At 48.2% G+C, this 21,330-nt stretch overlaps 3 protein-coding genes across 6 annotated transcripts in view; 1 reads left to right on the top strand and 2 right to left on the bottom strand.

The window, feature by feature from the left end:
* Positions 1–1,483, bottom strand: part of CUNH1orf127 (chromosome unknown C1orf127 homolog) — a 76,108-nt gene extending 74,625 nt beyond the window's left edge. The window contains exon 1 of the mRNA XM_045299202.1: positions 1,023–1,483. Within this exon, the coding sequence (XP_045155137.1) occupies positions 1,023–1,483 (461 nt within the window). The remainder of the gene's footprint in view (positions 1–1,022) is intronic.
* On the top strand, positions 1,272–10,267 carry LOC101664446 (TAR DNA binding protein). 3 transcript variants are annotated; one of them, XR_006680892.1, is made up of 7 exons: positions 1,272–1,349; positions 2,019–2,269; positions 4,529–4,692; positions 5,250–5,390; positions 6,414–6,584; positions 6,982–8,196; positions 8,934–10,267. XR_006680892.1 is itself a non-coding variant. In XM_004705179.2 (6 exons), the coding sequence occupies exons 2-6, from the start codon at positions 2,032–2,034 to the stop codon at positions 7,510–7,512; spliced, it is 1,245 nt and encodes a 414-aa protein (XP_004705236.1). In that variant the 5' UTR covers positions 1,272–1,349; positions 2,019–2,031; the 3' UTR covers positions 7,513–9,071. The 3 variants fall into 3 exon arrangements, 2 of the variants coding, with proteins under 2 accessions (XP_004705236.1, XP_045154704.1); XM_004705179.2 differs by having other exon boundaries at positions 6,982–9,071; XM_045298769.1 differs by having other exon boundaries at positions 1,285–1,345; positions 6,982–9,071.
* Positions 10,268–10,962: 695 nt separating this feature from the next.
* Positions 10,963–21,330, bottom strand: part of MASP2 (MBL associated serine protease 2) — a 20,293-nt gene continuing 9,925 nt past the window's right edge. The window contains exons 6-10 of one of the 2 annotated variants that reach the window (XM_045298766.1): positions 17,188–17,306; positions 15,900–15,978; positions 13,806–13,943; positions 13,232–13,306; positions 10,963–12,121 (exon numbers count right to left, since the gene is read on the bottom strand). In XM_045298766.1, coding sequence (XP_045154701.1) covers positions 13,293–13,306; positions 13,806–13,943; positions 15,900–15,978; positions 17,188–17,306 — 350 coding nt within the window. In that variant the 3' untranslated portion in view covers positions 10,963–12,121; positions 13,232–13,292. Of the gene's footprint in view, positions 12,122–13,231; positions 13,307–13,805; positions 13,944–15,899; positions 15,979–17,187; positions 17,307–21,330 lie in introns of those variants that run through there. The other variant, XM_045298767.1, reaches the window with a different exon arrangement.

Here is a 21,330-nt window from a genome sequence, read left to right as displayed (position 1 = left end):
GACACAATGGATGGATGGATTGTGATAAGAGTTGTACAAACCACCAATAAAATGATTTAAATAAATTAAAAGGCAAGATTAGGGTAAACACTTGGTGGTCAAGAACGGATTAATCCGTTTTCAGTTAGTTCTTATGGGAAAAACTGATTCGGAACTTGACTGTCTCGCATCTTGATGCTCCCTCTAGAACGCAGAAGCATCGAGCTCTGGGGTTCTACTGTGGGCGTCTTCTGGCCTCCCCACATAGTACAGGCTCCACGCGTCATGGAGCCTGCAGACACCCAATGGGTAAGTGCTCAGCTGCTAACCAATCGTTGGTGTTGTGCAGCCACATAGTAGCTTCCTGGGAGAAAGACCTGGTGAACTACGTACTCCTGTACAGATGCAGGGGCAGAAAGCAAGGAAAGCGGGAAAACCCTGCGGGCAGCTCTACAGGAGGCAGCTATGGGTTGGAAATCCAACTCACGGGCGCCCAACAAACTATAGCATCCAGGCTATAAGGGTTTTATACACAGGCAAGCAGCAGATCAGGAGAATCTGAAACGTGTCTTTTCAAACAAGTATTAATATTTTGTGCCTCCGGATTCGGATCCTATGGCCACCAACTCTGCCTGGCTGACCCTACGCCCGAGCGTACAGGCCAGTTACCTCATCTGTAAAATCTATTTAGTAATTACCATAAGCACAGTAGTTGGAGAGAACCAGGCGTCGTAGGCGCTATTGTTGCTTAATAAGTATTTTAGAAGCAATGTTCTTCTTTCCAGGATGGGAGGTTGCCTCGCGGAGGGAGGAGAACTCGCATCAGCTGGATTTCCACCCAAACCAACCTGAACTCTCCCAAGGCGGGCGCAGGTCAGAACGCAGGAACTCTCGCTTCACCCCCGCCAGGCCCCGCCCCGTTTGAGCCGGCCCCGCCCGCTCTTCCTGGCCCCGCCCCACCGGAAGTCTCGCGTGCTTTCCAAGTGCGCGAGCTCCGGCCGAGACCTGGGGCCGGCGGTTGGATGGACGGAACCATTTGGTACGCTCCGTGGGTGGTCAGCGAAGCCGAGGCCACCACGCTCTTTCCACCTTGAACTTTGCGGCGCCAGGTGTAGGTCTTACCGGAGCTTCCACGGCGTGTGCGGAGTCGGCGCCTCCGAAGAGGGGGCCCACTTCGCTGCCGCGAGGGTGGCGGTGCGTCTGCGAGGCGACCTCCCCCTCTTGGCGGAGAGGTGATGGGAGAGGCTGGCGGCCTGCGCGGGGGAGGAGGCGGCCCCAGCGCCATTTTGTTCGAGCGAGGAGGTAGTTGGGAGCTCTCGAGGCCCTCGCTGCGTGTCTCCTGTTCAAGTTTCCGAGCGGCGGCGCGGTAGGTGAGTCGCAGGGGTGCCGACGGGTTCGTCCCCCCGTCTGGGGCGGCCGTCTGGGCGCCCGCGGAGGAGGGAGCCGTGGGGCCCGGCCTGCCTCGTCCGGCGGAGCGGCTGGGCGGGAGCGGCGTTGGGGCCATACGCGCGAGAGGCGGGCCGCGGGCCCGTGCCGCCCGAGGTGGCCTCTAGGCCTGGCGTCGGGGCCCCCGCAGTGCTTTCCGCGGACTTTGACCCGGGGGACGCTGCCAGCCTAGCTGGGGGCCCCTGCGGCCCCACCCGGGCCGCGCGGAAGCACTCCTCCCGCGCCCGTCGCCCATTGGTCTCCGGGAGGCGGCGGCCCTGGTCTCCAAGGCCCGCCCGTGTGACAGTAGCTCCGAGGAGCCAGCGGAGGCCCCGGTGAGAAAGCAGATGGGAACTTTGACTCTTCTGGCCCGCTCCCGTTCAGTCCTTCGATTCTCCAGTGGAGAAAACCCTGACGCTGACCACCTGAGGGTGGGTCTGTCGGCCCGCTGGTGGTCAGCTCTGATAGTAGGTGTCCCGTCCCCCCGTCCCCCCGGGTGTGCTACGCCCAGCCCCCAGGGCCCCGGTCTGCACGGTTACCCCTTGGGGGCGCTCAGCAGAAAGTTACCCTGGCATGAGGCTTGGCCATTTATCTCTGCCTCCCTTTCTTTTTAGGAAAGCTTGCAAGATGTCTGAATATATTCGGGTAACCGAGGATGAGAACGACGAACCCATTGAAATCCCCTCGGAGGATGACGGCACGGTGCTCCTGTCCACCGTGACTGCCCAGTTTCCGGGGGCCTGTGGCCTGCGCTACAGGAACCCCGTGTCGCAGTGTATGAGAGGGGTCCGGCTGGTGGAGGGAATTCTGCACGCCCCCGATGCCGGCTGGGGGAATCTGGTCTATGTTGTCAACTATCCGAAAGGTTTGTTGCCATTGTGGCTTTGCACTAAAGCTGGATGTGGAGGGAAAACATTTAACAGGCTAGCGTTTTTTTTTCTTTCTTGCCCCCCCCCCCAACGCAGTTTTTAGACTCGTATGGAAGGCCTCTAGTCTAAATTAGTAAGAACTGAAGATTGCAGTGTTTTAAAAGAGGAAACTGTTGAAATAACAAATTGTCTGGCCCAAACTAGCTGCCAGCAAGTCAGTTCCAATTCACAGTAACTGTAGGAGGAGAAAACCTCACCTTTCTCTCGCTGGGTGGCTGGTGGTTTCAAACCGCTGGCTTTAGGGTTAGCAGCACTGTCACGTAACCAACTGCTACAAGGCTTCCTTCTGAACAGGGGTTGCCAAAGTGATGGTAAAATGCAGGAGTTCTTAATACTTTGCAGGTTTATCTATGCTGTAGCTAGATTCTTGTAAAGTGACCCAAATGTTGGGTTGTTGTGCCCCTTGCAGTCTTGGCACATTCATTCAGCTAATGCAACACCCCCCATGAACATCAGTTGCAGCAGCTTAATATTTGAATTAGTGTGCTCGTAAGTCAGTCTTACTCTTGCTGCTGCTTGCTGTTGATGCTCTAAGAGCAGCAAGAAGATTGAGGGCCAAAGATAGAAGTACATTGTAGCAGTAGAAAGGTGTGTTGGGGGGTGGGGGAGCAAACAAGTGTGTTAGCTGATACATGTGCCTGATATTTTTGTCATGTAGTGTTGGAACAAGATCATACCATCACAGATAGTTGAGATGCAGAACATTAACTTAAACACATCAAGGGTTTGATTTTTTTTTAAGTAGTATGTTTCTTGAATCAATGGCTGTAGATTAGCATTTGCCTGAATTTAAAGTGTCTAATTTCTTTTGCTTCCTGTGCCAAATATTGGCTTTAAAAAGTAACAACGTTTTCTTTGTTACAAAAGGAATGCATGTTATCGGACGTTTAGAAAACACCACAGGTGGTGTCGATTATAGTTGTGTCTGACCCATAATAGGCACTTAGAAAATAGTGAGTCAATGTGTGTAGCAAGTGTCATTCTGCCATAGAGATGTAAAAGACTAATTTTTTTGGTATATAGCTTTTACAATTATGTAAAGGCATTCCAGAAGTTAAGCAGGCATATTTATATAGACACATAAAGATGGTGTCACAGTTGTGACCTTTTCAGTCTGAAGTGGAACTTGTGAGAGTGTATAAATGGCGTAGGGGTGGTGGCTGACTTTTCTAGCATAAGGGGAAGGAGAATCAAGATCAACCGCCAAAGGCTGTTGGCCTGTGGGACATTGCTCGGTCGTACCTTCTAGCTACATTTTGTGCCAGTTCTCTTTCCTATGGCACTCACGCGACTTCTCTGCGGTGACTGCCCAGAACTCACAAATAATACTCAAGTTTAGGGGCACTGCAGACTTGGAGGTCAGAGACCACCAAGGATGAATCAAGTTCTTAGATCAAGATGCCTCCTTCATGGATATGCCCACAGGCAGGCCTCCCTTGGTCTGCCCTCTGCTCTGCTCAGCCCAGTATTAGAAAGCTCTAGCTAGCCTGTGGGTATCCAGAAACACACACACCCCACCGCCACTAACAAACAGCTTGCCTTCAAACAAACTCACCTCATGGATCAAGAATCTGCTGTGCTGCCTCCTGCTGGACTCTTGGTTTGGCTGTGCCATTTCTCTGCTGCCACTCTTCGCCATGTTCAGTGGTACTGCTTGCTGGGCTCCCAGGTTTGGGAGGCTTCCAGCCCAGGACCCCAGGTCCAAAGAACACTTTTTGCTCTTCCATGATGGCCCCACGGCTCTTTTTTAAGCCTGATAGAAGGGCAACCGACCAATTTCCTCCTTAGAGTTGCACACATCTTAATTTTGTGGTCATAGCTCTATAGGCATGCGAAGCACCTTACTTCCATTAGTCAGCTATCCAATCCCCTTGGTGAGCTGCAAGCCCCTTATTTGCATAATCCCATCGAGTCATTTGGTACGAGTTAAGGGAATGGCCAGTGACCATAACAATTTTAATCTTAAAATGTTTTTAAAATCCGTTGAGTATTCCTGAATTTGTAGCAGGAATAACCCTCAGTCATTTAGTCAAGGCCTTATTTTGTCCTTGAGTTAACTTGTTGCCAAAACTTTCAGTGTCCTTATTATCTCTAGAATTATCTTTTGGCCTTGTTCTAGACTTTAGGAGGGGGTGCAGTGCATTTTAGGAAGTGTTAATGAAGTTTTCTAAACGATTTTTGCTCGTTGTATTCAGATAATAAAAGAAAAATGGATGAGACAGATGCTTCATCAGCAGTGAAAGTGAAGAGAGCTGTCCAGAAAACGTCTGATTTGATAGTGTTGGGTCTCCCGTGGAAAACAACTGAGCAGGATTTGAAGGAATACTTTAGTACTTTTGGAGAAGTCCTCATGGTGCAGGTCAGATGACTGAACAGTTTCTTTACCCTTGAACGAGAACTTAGCATTCCCTAGTGGCACTGCCCTGGGTGTTCAGCAGATGGTGCTTCTAGTCTTACCTTACATGTGTACAAAGAGGATGCTGAAAAGAAGTGTGTCGTGGCCTAGTCTTTATGCCGCTTGCACTGTGTATTTTGCCTTTGGAAATATAAAATCATTATGTTCCCAATGATTGAATGGCTGAATGGGAGGGTGGGTAAGATTATCTTTCTCTTCTTTATAATTTAGGGTTTTTAAACAGTGCGGTCAAAAAAACCCAATAGCAGTCTAATTCATCTTTCCGTTCATTCTAAGTGTTTCTGTTGAAATTTTGTTTCGTAAATGAGTTTACTCCTGTTTACATGATTCAGATTCACCATTAACCCATCTGTTGCTTATAGCTCATAAATAATCTGGCTTAGGTTTTAATTAAGCCACTAGTTAGACTTGAAGCCATTCAAATGGTATGCCAAGGAACTGATTTGATTGTGTGCGTGCACGTGGGTACACTTAGAGTAAATGTAAATCATCTTTTATAGGTCAAGAAAGATATTAAAACTGGTCATTCAAAGGGATTTGGTTTTGTCCGTTTCACGGAATACGAGACCCAGGTGAAAGTCATGTCACAGCGACACATGATAGATGGACGTTGGTGTGACTGTAAGCTTCCTAATTCTAAGGTACTTTTGCTCCCATCTTTCCTTCTTTATGCTTTGAGGATTTTTGGTGGCACACTTCCTTAGAGCCCCCAGGAAAACCAAACACCCACTGCCATCAAGTCAATTCTGACTCATGGCCACCCTGTCTGTCAGCGGTTCTCAACCTTCTTAATGCTGCGACCCTTTCATACAGTTCCTCGTGTTGTGGTGACCCCTCCAACCATAACATTATTTTCGTTGCTAATTCATAAGTATAATTTTGCTACTGTGATGAAGTGTAATGTAAATATCTGATATGCAGGGTGTATTTTCATTTTGAAAATTGAGCATAAACATAATTAAAGCATAGTGATTGATCACAAAGCAATATGTAATTCTATATTGTGAAATATTTGTGTTTTCTGATGGTCTGAGACAGCCCCTGTGAAAAGGGTCATTCGACCCCCAAAGGGGTTGCGACCCACAGGTTGAGAACTGCTGCTCTATGGTTTCAGAGGCTCTAAATCATTACAGCCTTGTGTTTCTCCCATAGAGCAACTGGTGGGCTTGAACCTTTCAATTAGTCCAAGACTTAGAAAACACTGTAAAATCATAAATAACCCTTTGAAAAGAAAGTGACAGGTGTGTTCTTAAAATTAATCATTGGCCTTATTGAAGCCTGAAGGTAGGTTGGATATTTTATGTTAATGTGCAGCAAACACAGCTGAAAAATCTCGGATCACTTTCATTCCTCTTGTGTTGCATCTGTGTACAGAGAGCATAACAACAGTCAGTCTTGTTACGAAGACTAGCTTCTCATCAGACTTGCTGAAAACATCGCCATGGCCTTTGCCCCAGAGTGTTTCCCTGACGAGGGTGCTCTGGGTCCACTGATGCCATCACACCTGAGCTGTGTTCTTAGGGGTGTGCTGATTAAAGTTTTAGGCTGTGCCTGCTTTTTAGTAATTGATCTCGTAGGGCAGATTCGTTTTGTTGCACCTCCCGTGATCATGTTCTTTTGTTGCCTGCAAACTATGTGATGCTACTCCCATCTGATTTCACCAGCAAAGCCCCGATGAGCCTCTGAGGAGCAGAAAGGTGTTCGTCGGGCGCTGTACGGAGGATATGACTGCTGATGAGCTACAGCAGTTCTTTTCCCAGTATGGAGAAGTGGTGGATGTCTTCATTCCCAAACCGTTCAGGGCCTTTGCCTTTGTTACATTTGCGGATGATCAGGTATTTTTCTCTTCATAATTTTGTCCCAGATAATTGGGTAATTTCTCTTGAACTTTTCCCAGTCAGCAAATAGCCATCTTTGGCTACATTTTCTGACTTTGTAAAGTTGTGCATTGCATATATTCTTAGACAACTTGTGGTAGATATTTATTTCTCAGGGTATAGCATTGATTGGGGTGTGTTTATTTTTAAAATAAATTGGAAGATTCCTGCTGCCATTACTAAAGCTAAAGATTCTTTGGGGGGGGGGCGGGGTTGATGAAGTGAACATTCATTGTCGTCATTCTCCACCCCCACCCCCAGCTTAGGGTAAAGGTTTGAAATCTAGATGTTATTGGTCCTTTTGTATGTGATTCAATGGTATAAGCTCTTACTTGGCATTCCTTATTTCTTATAGGTTGCCCAGTCTCTTTGTGGAGAGGATTTGATCATTAAAGGAATCAGCGTACATATATCCAATGCTGAACCTAAGCACAATAACAATAGACAGTTAGAAAGAAGTGGAAGATTTGGTGGTAATCCAGGTGGCTTTGGGAATCAGGGTGGATTTGGTAATAGTCGAGGGGGTGGGGCTGGCTTGGGAAATAATCAAGGTAGTAATATGGGTGGGGGGATGAATTTTGGGGCTTTTAGCATTAATCCAGCAATGATGGCTGCAGCCCAAGCAGCATTGCAGAGCAGTTGGGGAATGATGGGCATGCTAGCCAGTCAGCAGAACCAGTCAGGCCCGTCAGGTAATAACCAAAGTCAAGGCAACATGCAAAGGGAGCCTAATCAGGCCTTTGGTTCTGGAAATAACTCTTACAGTGGCTCCAATGCCGGTGCCCCGATTGGTTGGGGCTCATCCTCGAATGCAGGGTCGGGTAGTGGTTTTAATGGGGGCTTCGGCTCCAGCATGGATTCCAAGTCCTCTGGCTGGGGAATGTAGACAGTGTGGTCTGGGGGGGTGGTTGGTTGGGACTGGTGGGAACGCAAATTTTTTCTAAACTCATGGTAAGTATATTGTAAGATATATATGTACTAAAAATTTTCAAGATTGGTTTGTTCAGTGTGGAGTATATTCAGCAGTATTTTTGACATTTTTCTTTAGAAAAAAAAAAGGAAGAGCTAAAGGAATTTTATAAGTTTTGTTACTTAAAGGGTTGAAGTATTGAGTGGCTGAAAGTGAACTGTTTGCCTGATTGGTAAACCAACACACTACAATTGATATCAAAAGGTTTCTCCTGTAATATTTTCTCCCTGGACTTGTCAAATGAATTCTTTGCATGTTCAAAATGGAAACCATTGGTTAGAACTCCATTCTTTTCTCCTCGATTTAATTTGAACCCCCACATGGAGCTTTCCTTGGGAGGGTCTCCTTTCTGGAGACCCCGGGGTCATGGTGTTTGGTTCTTTTGTTTTTGTTTGTTTTTAATGCTTCTCTCCCCTCATGTACAAAAGTACAATAAGAAGCCTTCATTTAATCTCTACAGTTCATCTCATTTCAAATGTTTGTGGAAGAAGCACTTCATTGAAAGTAGTGCTATAAATATTCTACCGTAGGAATACTTCTGTCTACATGCTTTCTCATTCAAGAATTCGTCATCACACTGCACAGGCTGCGCCTTTGACGGTGGGTGTCCCATTTTTATCCACTACTCTTTATTTCATGGAGTCGTATCAACGCTATGAACGCAAGGCTGTGATATGGAACCAGAAGGCTGTTTGAACTTTTGAAACCTTGTGTGGGATTGATGGTGGTGCCGAGGCATGAAAGGCTAGTATGAGCGAGAAAAGGAGAGAGCGCGTGCAGAGACTTGGTGGTGCATAATGGATATTTTTAACTTGGCGAGATGTGTCTCTCCATCCTGTGGCTTTGGTGAGAGAGTGTGCAGAGAGCAATGACAGCAAATAGCGTACGAGTGTTTTTGCATTCAAAGGACATCCACATCTGCTGGAAGACTTTAAGTGAGTTTTGTTCCTAGGTAACCCCTATTAGTTGAATGTGTTAAGTGAAAAGATACTTGTATCTCCCCGACCCCTTGTCAACTGCTGTGAATGCTGTCTGGTGTGTGTTCTCTTCTGTTCCTGCTCTGTAAGTGTGGGAACGTGAACTGAAGCTGATGGGTGGAGACCGTGGGCTGAGCTTGTGGTGTGCTTTGCAGGAGTACTTGGAAGCAGAGTTCACCAGTGAGCTCAGCTGTCTCAAAGAAGGGTGGACGTTCTAATGTCTGTTAGCCCCCTCCTCCCCATAAGAATGCTGTTTGCTGCAGTTCTGTGTCCTGTGCTTGGATGCTTTTTATAAGAGTTGTCAATGTTGGAAATTCTTAAATAAAACTGATTTAAATAATATGTGTCTTTGTTTTGCAGCTCTGAATGCAAAGAATTCATAGCAGTTAATTCCCCCCCCCCCATTTCGTTGTTTTTTTTAACCCTTTTGAGATGGAACTTTCATAGTTTCTTGACAGTAGTTTTATTTTGCTTAAAATAAACTTATTTGAAAAGTTGTCTCAAGTCAAATGGATTCATCCCCTGTCATGCATTGACACCTGATTCCCAGACGTCATTGCTATTGGTTCTTGCATTGTTCAAGATGAGCCATTCTTTTTTTCCCTTGTTCTCTTTTTAATCTAGCTTTTAATAAGTCTGGGTGACCGCACCTAAGATGGTAAGCAGTACCCTCCAGCTTTTCCTCAATGCCTCTGGGCATTTGGGTAATGTTAGAAATGGGCAGTCACCAAGCCGGGAATCCTGCCTTCTAAAAATATGGGCAAAACAATGTTAATATTGTCACGTGCTTTGTAGCAAAGCATATTCGTTTAAAAAAGAAATAGTGGCCCCTTTCTAATTTGGGGTTTGAAAAGTGGAATTGCCATGAGGATAAAGTAGAAGAAACCACAGATTACCTTATGCTTGAAATCCATTACGCGTCCCAACAGCTTTTCAGAACTAGTAGGGTGGGTGTGTGTCTGTGGAAGTGCTAAGTGAAATGGGCTTTGTCCTCAAAAGGTAGAGGGATACAGTACTGTTGACTAAAAGCGCTCACAAAACTCACTCTCACAAAGCGTTGCTAAGTATGTAGAAGCAATAATACATTGGCTCTTGTACATTTTTATGTAACTAATTCTGTGAGAGCTGAGGGCTCGTTTTCTAATTGGAAAAATGTTACAACTTTTGTGTTAAAAGCATACCTAATACCTTTCATCTAATTAGATGATGATAAATAGGTTTGTCGGTGTGCAGTTATGTGTTTTAAACATTGATCAATGAAGCCATCCTTTAGATGTGTGATCACAACCTTAATTTGTTCCTCACTTTCCTGTGTGAAAGGCTCTTGAGTTGTTTGAGGTTTTGTTTTTGTTTTTCCTGCATCTAAATCTGCATGATTTCCAAACCCTGTACCATCTGAATTTTGCATTTTAGCACTTGCACTGTTACTCAGCAGCAGTAACATGGTAGCACTAAAAATGGTATTCGGGGAGCTCCACAGACTTAACTGGAAAGCCAGCCTCCAAGGAACCCAGGGGTAAGTTAACTCCTCAACGGCATGGCTTTAATCCCTTCTTTACACTTGTGTAAACATTAGTTTCCAGTCAGAGAAGGCTTTCGATGTTGCCTTTGATTTAAAAGTCTTATCTGGTCATCTAAATGCATTCATTCTAACATTTTGAACCAGTTAAATAAAAAATTTTGTTGTCACCACAGTTTACTGTCTGGAGTCTTACTGGAAAAAAACATTTCTTTTTTATGACAAGGATGCTGGAAACATTGACCTAAAAAGTTGTTATATTTTTTTAAAAGCCTATGTATGTGCAGAAGAGGAATTTGACCAAAACGCCCATTGAATTTTTACATATAATTGTAACTACTAGCTCTGCTAAGCAACTTTTAAAAATAGAACTATGTAAAAAAATTTAGAGGGGCAAATGACTAAAGAGAAGTTTGGTGGTTGTGATTAGGTCAGAGGTAGTATTGTGTCCTTACTGTGGAGGAGTGGGAAGGTAATCACTCTTAACTTGTGAGATCGGACCCTGAGAATGACTTGCCGAGTACTGAGTGAGAGGCTCCTCCCTGTGCATTAGGCTTGCTGCTTCTCCGGCTGATGCGCTGGGCTGTTGACCCTAAGGGCCCCCAACTAGTTCATGCTCCCTATAAGAAGGGAAAACGCTGGCTTACGTACACCACCACCTCACTGTTGATGTGCTTCCTCTTGACGACAGTCGCCCTTGATGAAGCTGCTCTCTGAATGTGAGCATCGTTGAGGCTCTTTCCCGGTGTCTTCAATGCAGCAATAAGAATAACTACATCTCTTGGGGAAAATAGATCTCTGTTGGGGCTTTTTTTTTCTGGTATTGATTGTTTTTAAACGGAAATTAGTCAATACCTGGGCTGAAGTGTGTCCTGTTTCTGATTTATTTATAACCAAGTGAATGCAGGTTATTCCTGTACCCAGCTTGCTGTCCCATACAAAGCACTCTTAGAGCAAGCTCAAAGCAGTAGGTTAACAGGCTGTTTATCGAAATGCACACGGGCAGTATGAAAAGATGCTGAAAATTGTAAGTGCATGCAAATTGGGCAGTGAGCTTACACTGCGCTGGTAAGAATATTGCCGTGCTGGTTTACGCCCCTTGGGTCTAACAGGGGACGGGCTTGGGCTGGCAGGCCAGGCTGTGCCTGTCATGGCCGTCTGACGTACAGTTTGCTTGTCTGTGGTTGGACAAGTGACGGCTGCTGTGCCCAAGATTCTGTGTCCATACTGCTGCTAACCTCTTTCGTGGGTTTTTTAATATGTAATTAAAATGTATTAATTACGTTATTGATCCAGGGGATGTAGTTAATGACTTTGGTGTAGACGCCGTACTGCCCTGCTTCCCCACAATTAATGGAGCCCCAAGACACTATTCCTCCCACAAACCACCGCTGTGTCTCGTTATCTAGAAACACAAAAGCCCCGCCACTGTCCCCTCTGCAGCTGTCCTTGCCCCCACCCTCTAAACCGGCACAGAGCATGTTCGCAGTGACCCTAGCCCCTGCCGAGGAGTCCTTTGCATAGGCAGCAGTACATTTTTGGTGGTCAACAATTGGTATGTCAACATACTTTAAGCTTCTGGCAAGAAAACCCCTCTGGGTTAATCCCCATCCAGCTGCTGTTCCAATGTCATTTGTCCTCATGAAGGATTCTGCATTGCTACTTGGCAGACAGACAGGCATGATGGTGCTGTTGATTACAACTTTGTGCTTCAGCTTAATCAGTGCTATGTCATTGTTGAAACCGGCATCATGGCTGTAGTCTTCATGTACATAAATGGCTTCCGCCCAGGCTTGTGTGTAATGTGGTGATAGTCTCTTCAGAGCACCCATTCTGATGTCCAAAGAGGGTGCATCGTCTTTCTGCCCGTAGACGGCGTGAGCAGCTGTTAGGATCCACTCATCATATAAGAGTGCACCTGCTGCGCTGGTTTCTCCCAGCAGCAGGACTTGCCAAGGAAAATCGCCAAGCTTTGCGTTTTGCCCTCCATATATACGACTTCCTGTAGTACGGCTTGATAGGCCACACACTGGAGAAAGAAGCAGATTATGTAACACCTTTATAAAAGCCTAGAAGTGTTTTTTAAACTGCACAATTCAACTACCTGATAGTTTTTTTTGTTAGCTCGGCAGAAAATAGGAGTGGAAATTAATTTTCAGCATCTTATGTTTTGCAAGTATGGTCTACAAGATGCAGGGAATTACTGAAGAGGGCGGAGGAGGATTGAGCTGATGCTCAGTGGGTGGCAGGGTGGAAGAGTGGAAGGAAATAACCTTGTACTGCTTCTATTTTCCTCTGCGTGTAATGGGTATTTACCATGTAATTCTCACAAAGCAGGCATTGAGGTCACTGTCAAAGTTTCTGCTTTGAACATTTAAAAGATTTTGGGAATTTATAGTTACAGCTTGGACCATTCCGGTTCAGAAATTGTTTTTTTGATTATCCAGTTGATTGTTTCAGACACTAAATTTCCCTGTGTCTTTATTTGCTACCTGTGCTCATTAATGTAGCTTATGTGCTGTTGTATCAGGGTATTTGTGTTCAGACTTAAACCAGACATTTTTAAACTAAGCCAAAAAACACAGGTAATGATTATATTATCTTTCTGAGGCGGCTTATCTTCAGAACCATTTCAAAGTTCTATTAAAAAGGCAAATTGTAAAAAATAAATTGTATTAATGTTTGAAACTTAGGTGCCATTGAAAACAATTGCTTAGGGAAAGAATCCATTTTTTTGTTTTGTTTGTTTTAACTGTTGTACCTGGTACCATTTTTTTAAATTAGCTTCTCAATCATCATTGGACCAGTTTTGTTTTTTAATAATATACTTATGGAGAATGAGAGTATTGAGCCAGCAGAGTTCATGTATATAAGAGTATAAGTGGGTTTAGATCCTTTTAAAAATCATTTAATTTTTTATGCTCGCCTAGTTATAAGGTCCAAAATAATTAATTGATTGGTGTAGTCGGCACCCAACCACCTCTTTGTTTGCAAAGGGGTAATGAGGACAGATCATTTGGAAATACTAACTTGGCCTAAGAGCCAAGTGCTGAAGTTACATTTCTGCCTACCACTGCTAAAGCTCTACTACCCACTTCTCTCCATCAATTATGAAGCTGGGTATAAATGTATCCATTACCTGGCTCACAGACTGGGAGTGATTTTTCGCCTTTGGCACTGGTCCAGAATCCATCAGTCTCTCACACATATTTACCTGCAAATCATTGGAAACGCAAAAATGTTTAACTGAATGTATAAGGTGGTTGTCATTTGCTTGAATACCCCCTTGAAAAATGTTGATTCTTGAGCATCTGTGGGAAATAGAGGTGTCTGAATAACCATTTTACATGATTTCATAAATAGCGGTCTCTGCATTACCATGTTTGCTTGCAAAGTGGAAACCTTTTAGATGTATAACTTGAATATGTATCACGCTCTCAAGTGCTTAATGATAAGGTTTTTGACTTGTTGAATTAAACCATTTGGAATATATTGTGTGTTTGTAGTAGTCATTTACTGGGTAAGATCTGTTTTCAGGTTCCTGCAAATTGACATTAAAAGTCACTCCAGCTGTAATACTTCACTTAGCAGGAGGGGGTGGTGGTGTGTGCCTTCTAATCTTTTGTCTAGCAGTAGCCAAAGATGTTGGTTAAACAGAGGGCTTCAGTTCCAGTGTCACCCATCCCCCACCCAAGTTTGGAGCCTGTTCTTACCGTCATTACTGGTTCTCATTGTGTAGAAGTTTTCGGTACAGCTGTACTGAATCAGAGATTTGTAAGTGGTCACCTCTGGACCCGTGATATATTCAACTCGGCCATTGGGTAGGTCTTCAGGAGGGCCACAATCCACAACTGGTAAGAGACATGGAGGAGCCTTGGTTCTTAAGACAACATCTGACTGGACTGGGCGCTCTCCATCTCTCCAAATTACTGGTGTAATTTCAAAGCCTCACCGGCACCCCATCTAAATGACTAGCTTGGGGTGAAAGCCACTCGGGGTTGGGGGGGGGCAGTGAGGGAATACGAACGACTGCGGGAGAGGAGACCCCAGGCAGCCCACTTGGGCTGGGGCCACATGTAGGGCCCAGAAATGACTGGAGAATTTCTTTTGCTTGCTCTTCTTAACAGCTGTTTGTGGTGGGTTGAATTGAGAAGGCCCTACTGTGACCTTTAAATATTTTGGGATTTAGCTGTTAAAACAGCTTGCTTTGGGGGACATGCTATGAAGCAACTGATTAGTCAGAGAAAATAAATTCTATCTCAGACACAGCTCTAGACAGGTAATGCTGGCATTAAAAGGTTACCTTTAGTTTGCATCTACCTGAAAATGGCCACAAGTGTCTACTATGTGCTGGTCTGCCAAGTGCTGTGTATTCTAACTCTTATCTGGATACGGAAATGGGTGAAGAGATGTCCAGCACAAAATGGCAGTCCCAAACTCAAGCTTTGGATTCTGAAGACCGGGCTAGCTCTGGTTTCCTAACAGTTCATTGGTGGGCATTTTATAAGATGGAATATTAAAATTCAGGGATTTGTAGAAACATTCTGTACATGGGTATTAGAAGTGAAAAACTAAAAATAGGAATCAGATTACAAGGCTGCTTAATAGAATACTCCGTCACTAAACAGCGAGTGGGTCCATTAATGTTGGGGTTAATGGGAAAACAATGCCATTAGGTGACGTCCAGTCACTTCCGACTCAGCAGACCTGTTCCACAGCGAGATGCTGCTGGTCCTGTGCCAGCCTCACAACTAATTGTTCTTCAAACTCTGCAGTAAGGAGCCTATACCAACAGAAAGTTCATGGGGAAAAATAGATTTAAAAGCTCAGGACTTTCCCTGGGCTTTTTGAAGTTCCCCTCTATCACATGCAGGTGGTTACCTTGAATACCTTAGGGCAGACCGCTGGGAGGAGACGCTGCTGTGGTGGGGTGGTAGATGCAGTGGCCACAGCAGTGGGTTCCCAGGTGCCCACAGACACGGGATGAGTGGTTCCACCTGTCCATTGCCCACGGGACCACCGCAACATTGCAAATGGGACACAAGATTTAAAAAGGCCGCAGTGGTGGTCATGAGGGGAGCTGAGCAAGAGTTTGCCACTGTGTGTTTGAAATTTTGATTTTTGTCAATATAATTGAAAAATGGGCAATTCTTAATCCACAAAGTATGCACCATTGCCCCCCCACGGGGTGGAGGTTGGGGGACGGGTGTACACACAAAACTACCACTAGCCCTCCCTGCGGAGCACATGTTTCTAGAGAGGCAAGTGTGTCTGTCGGAGGGCTAGGCTCCAATATAAAGGCGTCTGGTGGTGCAGATGGGAGGGTGGTGGTTTGAAGCCACCCAGTGATTCCTCGACAGACACCCAGGCACTGGTTCCACATCACAACTCGGCACAAATGAGTCAAGGCTGGCATCTGACACCACCACCAAGTGGGTGTCTGAGTGGCAGAGCTGAGGACTTGGCTACAAGTCATTAGATCAACCTTTGAGGCCACTGCTGGGCAGCTGAGAAGACAGATCAGGTGGTCTCCCCGAGGTCTCTGGGAAGCAGAATCGACTCGGCAATTCATAAGACCCACCAAAAGAGGAGCTAGAGTGTGCCATCTCACAGCTGGTGGGACTCATGGTGACCACTGTCTGCTTGGTAACTTTCTGCAACGTGTATTCTACTTTCTAAAGCAAATGCTTGCTAGAGCGTGATTCTACTGTGAACTTGTAACAGTTCGCTGAGACAGGAAAATGTGCACATCTGGAACTCAAGATCGCAGCCCAGTTAAGTTACGAAGAAGTGATGGGTTTCCATACGGCTGCATTCTGGCATCGGTCGGTCCCAAGCTCCATCTCTCTGACAGACGGCAGTAAATGCCTTCAGGGGCAAGTAACCCTAGGGAGGAATTCAGAAGACACTCATGTCTGTGTTTGCCATCCCGTCCACTCTGCACAATGTGCTCTGATGTGTCCCACGCATGCCCCTGAGGCTGGCTCCAGTGTGCCCCACCGGCCAGCGGCGGTCTTCTATCGCCACGCGTCCTCCAGCACGCACTGGGACTTGTTTTGCTTTCTGCTTTGACCCGAGATCATCCGTGTTTCTTCATCACTGCATAAGGTTTTTGAGTTTTTACTCTGGCAGAAGCCCCCCTAGTCAGACAAGGAGCCGAGTCGGTGTCTCAGCTTTCTGTCCCGTGGCCATTGCCGGAGGAAGAGCTGCAAATCCTTCAGCAAGCTTGTCTAGTGTCTTTCATCCGCTCCCAGTGTGGGAAGCAGCCACAGGGAAACCTTTTTGACTTGGATTTTGTGTGTTTGTCTTGTTCTAAAATCCAACCCGAAAGGGAGATGGCTTGGGGAGAAGCTTTAGCCTTCTCACAGCCTCAGGCTGATAGTGTCTCCATCAGACACGCACAGGTCTGTGGCCCCAGAAGCTAGGGAAGAGCCTGCCCAAGAAGTTTTGCAAGGTGGGGAAAGTCGCGCTCGCTCGCTCGCTCTCTTCTCCACTCTGCCTTTGCCCCTCCACAGGACCGTGGACTGCCTAGCCAGCTATCATTTCCATGTTATTACTTTTCACCACTGGGACCCCGTGACAATTTTGAAGACCATAAAGAGGACGTGTTAATCTCTTACCTGTGCCCCTAAAGCCACATGCTAAGCATTTTTTAAAATTATACTCCCTCTCCCTTAACAGTGATCACTATTTATAACTTTGCCGAATATACTGTTTCCAAGGGCCATCTCATTTTTTGTGAGCCCAGGCGTTGGGGCATGCGGAAGGTCATCCTGTGGCCGGGAAGGGGGGAGGGAAGAACCTTCATTTCGCCCGAGGGGACAGACCAAGGAGGGCAAGCCTGCCTTTCAGTTCCCCACCCACTCATGCACTGGATGCCCAAGAGGGGAAGTCGCCCCCGCAAAAGCGGCTTTCAGGAAGCAGAATTCCTAAGGCTAAAAAGGAGATTCCCTGCAGCCATCCCTCCTGTTCGCAGGCAACTTCTCAGACTTCTCCCGTGTGAGAAAGCCCCGTCCGCATTTCCCCACACGGGCAGGCGTGCCTGGGGGAGCGCGCGAGCCCGGAGCGCGCACCGCTCCCTCGCGCTGCACGTACCTGCAGCAGCTCGTAGCCCGGCTCGCAGGAGACGGAGATGCGGTCTTTCAGGATGTACCGGTCCTGCACGGGCGAAACGCGGCCACGGGGTGGTGCCCTCGGATCAGGGCACGGCTGGGCTGTGCAGGGGAGAGGGCTGGTCTGTTCGTGCCAGGGCTGCATTTAGCATAAAGCGTAGGGCTTTTCGGAGGCATATGGAAGGAGAGCGTTCTGTAAGTGGGATAGGATCCTTAATGACTTAAAGCTGAAGACACGGGTCGACGCCCAGGTGCTTGTTGTACAAGGCGAGCTCCTGCCTTATCGGAAAGCCAGGTGCGTGCGTGGGGCGTAGCGCAGTCCCCAGGAACCGGGTGGCTAGCCCCGTGCCAGAGCATCACGTCTAAGGGTTTCAAATCGGGAGGGCCAGGGACTGTATCCCTGGGCAGTGCTCAGCTGCTGAATGGAAGGTTGGAGCGTTGAGGCCCCCCAAGAAGTGCCTCCGAAGAAACGCCTGGTAGCGTCTTTCCTGAAAGCCCTGGGGAGCATGCCTGCGGTGTACCTGGTGATGTGGTTTCTCCAACCCCGCTATCGCCACGCTTCAGGTGTCACCTGTAACCTCTCTGAACCTCCATTTCCTCATCGGGAAGACGGGGTGATGGTGGCAATAGCCCTCACTGCCTGGGACCTCAAGTTGCACAGGAAGGGAACAAAACTCCCAGTGGACAGGTCACCTGCCCCCACCCCCCAGGCCTCAATGGCCGCCCGCCTGCAGCAGCTGCTCTCCCCTTGGCTGAGACTGGGGCTCCTGGAGCAGCTGGGTCCAGATCACAGCCTGCGTCCTGGGTGCCCTAGGTCCCATGCTGCCCAGAGGCTCTCCTGAGGGGAGCCAGTCTCCAGGGACAAGACGGGGGCCTTCTCAAAGCCATCTGACACCCAAAACAGGCTCTCTGCCCACTCGGCCCTCCCCCATGCCACAGGCCAAGTGCCCTCTGGTTTCACCCTAGAGCCCGGCCAAGCCCAAGTCTGCCCCTACTGGCTCCCGTGGAACCAGTATATCCATTGGCTGAACCAAGGAGCCTGGTGGTGCAGTGGTTAAGCACAGCCGCTGGCCAACGTGTCAGGGGTTCAAAGCCATCGGCTGCTCCGAGGAAGAATGATGTGGCAGCCTGCTTCCAAAGCACCAAGAGCATATGCGCAGGTTCTGGGGGCTGTTCTGTCCCCTCCCGGAGACCTCAGCCAGTTACTGCGGACTCGCCGGCCGTGGGCGCAACCCGACCGAAAACAATGGGCCTTCCGAAGCAGACTCCGGGCAAGGGACATGGGCTCCCTGCTCCCGGCAAACTCTCCCAGTGCCTCTCCTTCTGTGCTCCTGGTATATCATTCCCCTATCGTTCAATCACATCACGAAGTGCATGGTCATCACTCCCCCACACTTCTAGCCGCAAGGTCAGCAGTCCTTGGGAGACAGACAGGGCTTTCTACTCCCACCAAGAGTTACAGAGTCATGGTCTCGGGAACCCAGGGGCAGGTCCACCCAGCCCGACAGACAGGGCGGCTCTGAGTCTCCTCCACGCGACGGTGGTGAGTGTGGTGTGGGCTTTCCGTCAAAGGAGTCATCTTCCTAACCAGCTTCCCTCGTGTTCAGCAAGAGACACTCGGACCTGTGACCTAATGGTCACTGCTACCTGCCACACGCTGAGCCCAGAGGCCTGACCTGAGAGCCTCTCTTGTAGGAGATGGCGTTCTCCTGCATGTGAAGGTTAGAGACGGACAAGCTCAGTAAGGACCTGACCAGTTGGATGCCCATAACCAGGAAGCAGAAGAGCCCAGACACAGTGAGGCTCAGCAGCCCGACTTGTTTTGTTCTGTTGCTGAGAGAGTGTGCGTCCCTCACTCTCGCCGCCCTGTTCTGGTGAAGATCCCCTGGCATTCTGACAGTCTGCCGCTGGACGGCTGGTGGAAGGTTTGGCCGGGCTCCAAGGGTGGCAGCAGGGCCGGTGAGTGGTGGAGAGTCGGAGCCTCAGCCCACGACAGACTCCTTGCCCCGCAGCTTCAGTCCAGATGCTCCACAGTGGAAGCCTGCCATCTGTCCAACCTGCTCAGCGTCCAGAGTCATCCCCAGCGCTCCACACTGTGCCTCTGGGCTTCAGCACTGGCTTGTTTCTGCCCGGAGCACCCTTCTACTGGCCCCCAGCACCTCCTCGTTCTTTAGCTCTGACTTGAGGGGTTTCTGTTCCAGGAAACCTTCCTTAGCCCCCGCCCCTGCCTCGCCCAGACCTCGCTTACCGGTCTCCTCCTGCCTGGTGCTCCGCTCTAGGGCTGTGCCCCCCACAAGGCTCTGGTTGTGTCACCGAGACGGTCCCCCGATTGGAGGTGGTGGAGACTGTGGCACCTGCCGTTGGTAGCCCCTACACCGGGCCTGGTGCACGTCCCGGGGGGAGTGGGTAGGTGGATGGATGGAAGAAAGGAGGGAAGATGAAGGCATAGGAAGAGGAGGGTGACTAGATCATGGTAAGAGGCACGGATGGACGATGACTAGATGGATGATGTGGATGAAAAGAAGGGGGGACCGGGCGATGTGTCGCTGGAAATGCGTATGTAGCTCGAAGCCCCCACACTTGGGACTGTCATTCCGTCTAGGAAGAGGGCTTTCTGGTTCTGCTCACAGGCGAATCCCGGACCTGAGCACTGCTGAGCTAGGAGCAGCGTAGACCCGGAGACAGCAATAGCCCACCTGGGGGAGACGGACGGACGGACGGACGCCACATGAGGGTCACCAAGGAGCCCAGAAACACGGCGCTATCAACCAGGGGAAATCACCATGGCTGAGACACGGCTTGGACGTCAGCCTCCAGCACCGTGAAAAATGCAAATGCTCTCCAAAGTCACGAACTTGACCTCTGCCCTCCCAGAGGGAAACACACCCTGGGTGGACATCAGAAGACAGACGACTGATGGACCACGCAGACATCAGTCTCACAACCCCGAGACCAGGAGAACTAGAGGGTGCCCGGCTACCACTACCAATTGGTCTGGAAAGGATCACAGTAGAGTGTGGTAAACTGAGGGCCTGGATGAGAAGGTCTTGCGGCTAAGTCATCCATGCTCATAATTACAGGTCTGGAAAGCTGTTTCTGGTGGGGGGAAGACTCTCATGGTTATGAGATATAAACAAATCTTAATATACATTCTCTGGACTGGACACAGTCCCTCCAATAACCCCCCATAAAGCAACTGTCTAAGATGAATCATCATCTGTTAGGCTACTTCACAGTGCCTAAAGGTTTTCTGTAGATAAAAGCAATCAGGTTCTATAGCCTACCCACCATACATGTTGCAATCTCCTGGGGAGGGGTCAGGGGCGTTGAGGTCAGCTAGCAATACGTCAAGACACTGACTCATCTTATTGCTTGTTTATTGTGTTACCTGCTTATGATATTACCTATTAATTATGTCTGATGTTAGCTGTATGACATGCTTGCCTTATGACAGATCTGTTAGCCCACTCTGTGTACCCATTGGAAAATACATTCTCTCTCTCAGCCCTGACTTGGGACAAGAAGCCCCTGTGCCCCGCTGTCTGTCTTTAATATTTTCCACAATCGCAAAGTCGCTCCTGAGGACCCGTCCGAGTGTTGGGGACCCCCTCACCCCGACAGTAGAGGGGCCTGGTTTGAGTGGGAGGAAAGTGTGGAGTAAAACTCAAACTCATAGAAGAGACCAGGCTTACTGATTGGATAGAGACGGCCGGGGCCCTTTGTCACCCTTCGGGTCTGAAACTGAACGCGCCCCCTTGTTGGCATCATCATCCACTGTGATCACTAGGGCAGCATTGACCCAGGACCAACTCCAGAGCAAAGGGACGGAAGGAGGAATGGAGACAGGGGACGCAGGGAGGACGTGGAGTAAGCAAGGGGACATCAAGAGATTATGATGGACGCACTGAAGCAAAGTGGGTGCGAACTGTCGACTGTCAGTCCTGTGCTCTGCTCTGTAGCCCTGCGCCTCATCCACAGGACAAGGCTTAAAATGAACAACGTCACCCACTTGTGGTGTTTCTGTTTCAGCAGCACTGGGAGACTACAAACTGATGGCTGGGTGGAGAGAAGGATGGATGGATGGATGGATGGATGGATGGATGGATGGATGGATGGATGGATGGAT

The sequence above is a fragment of the Echinops telfairi genome, unplaced genomic scaffold (genome assembly GCF_000313985.2).
Source record: "Echinops telfairi isolate 266 unplaced genomic scaffold, ASM31398v2 ScPeMD7_7457;HRSCAF=8495, whole genome shotgun sequence".
Taxonomy (NCBI): Eukaryota; Metazoa; Chordata; class Mammalia; order Afrosoricida; family Tenrecidae; genus Echinops; species Echinops telfairi.
Note: the sequence above shows the minus strand (reverse complement) of the source record. Positions and strands in the feature narration are given on the sequence as shown.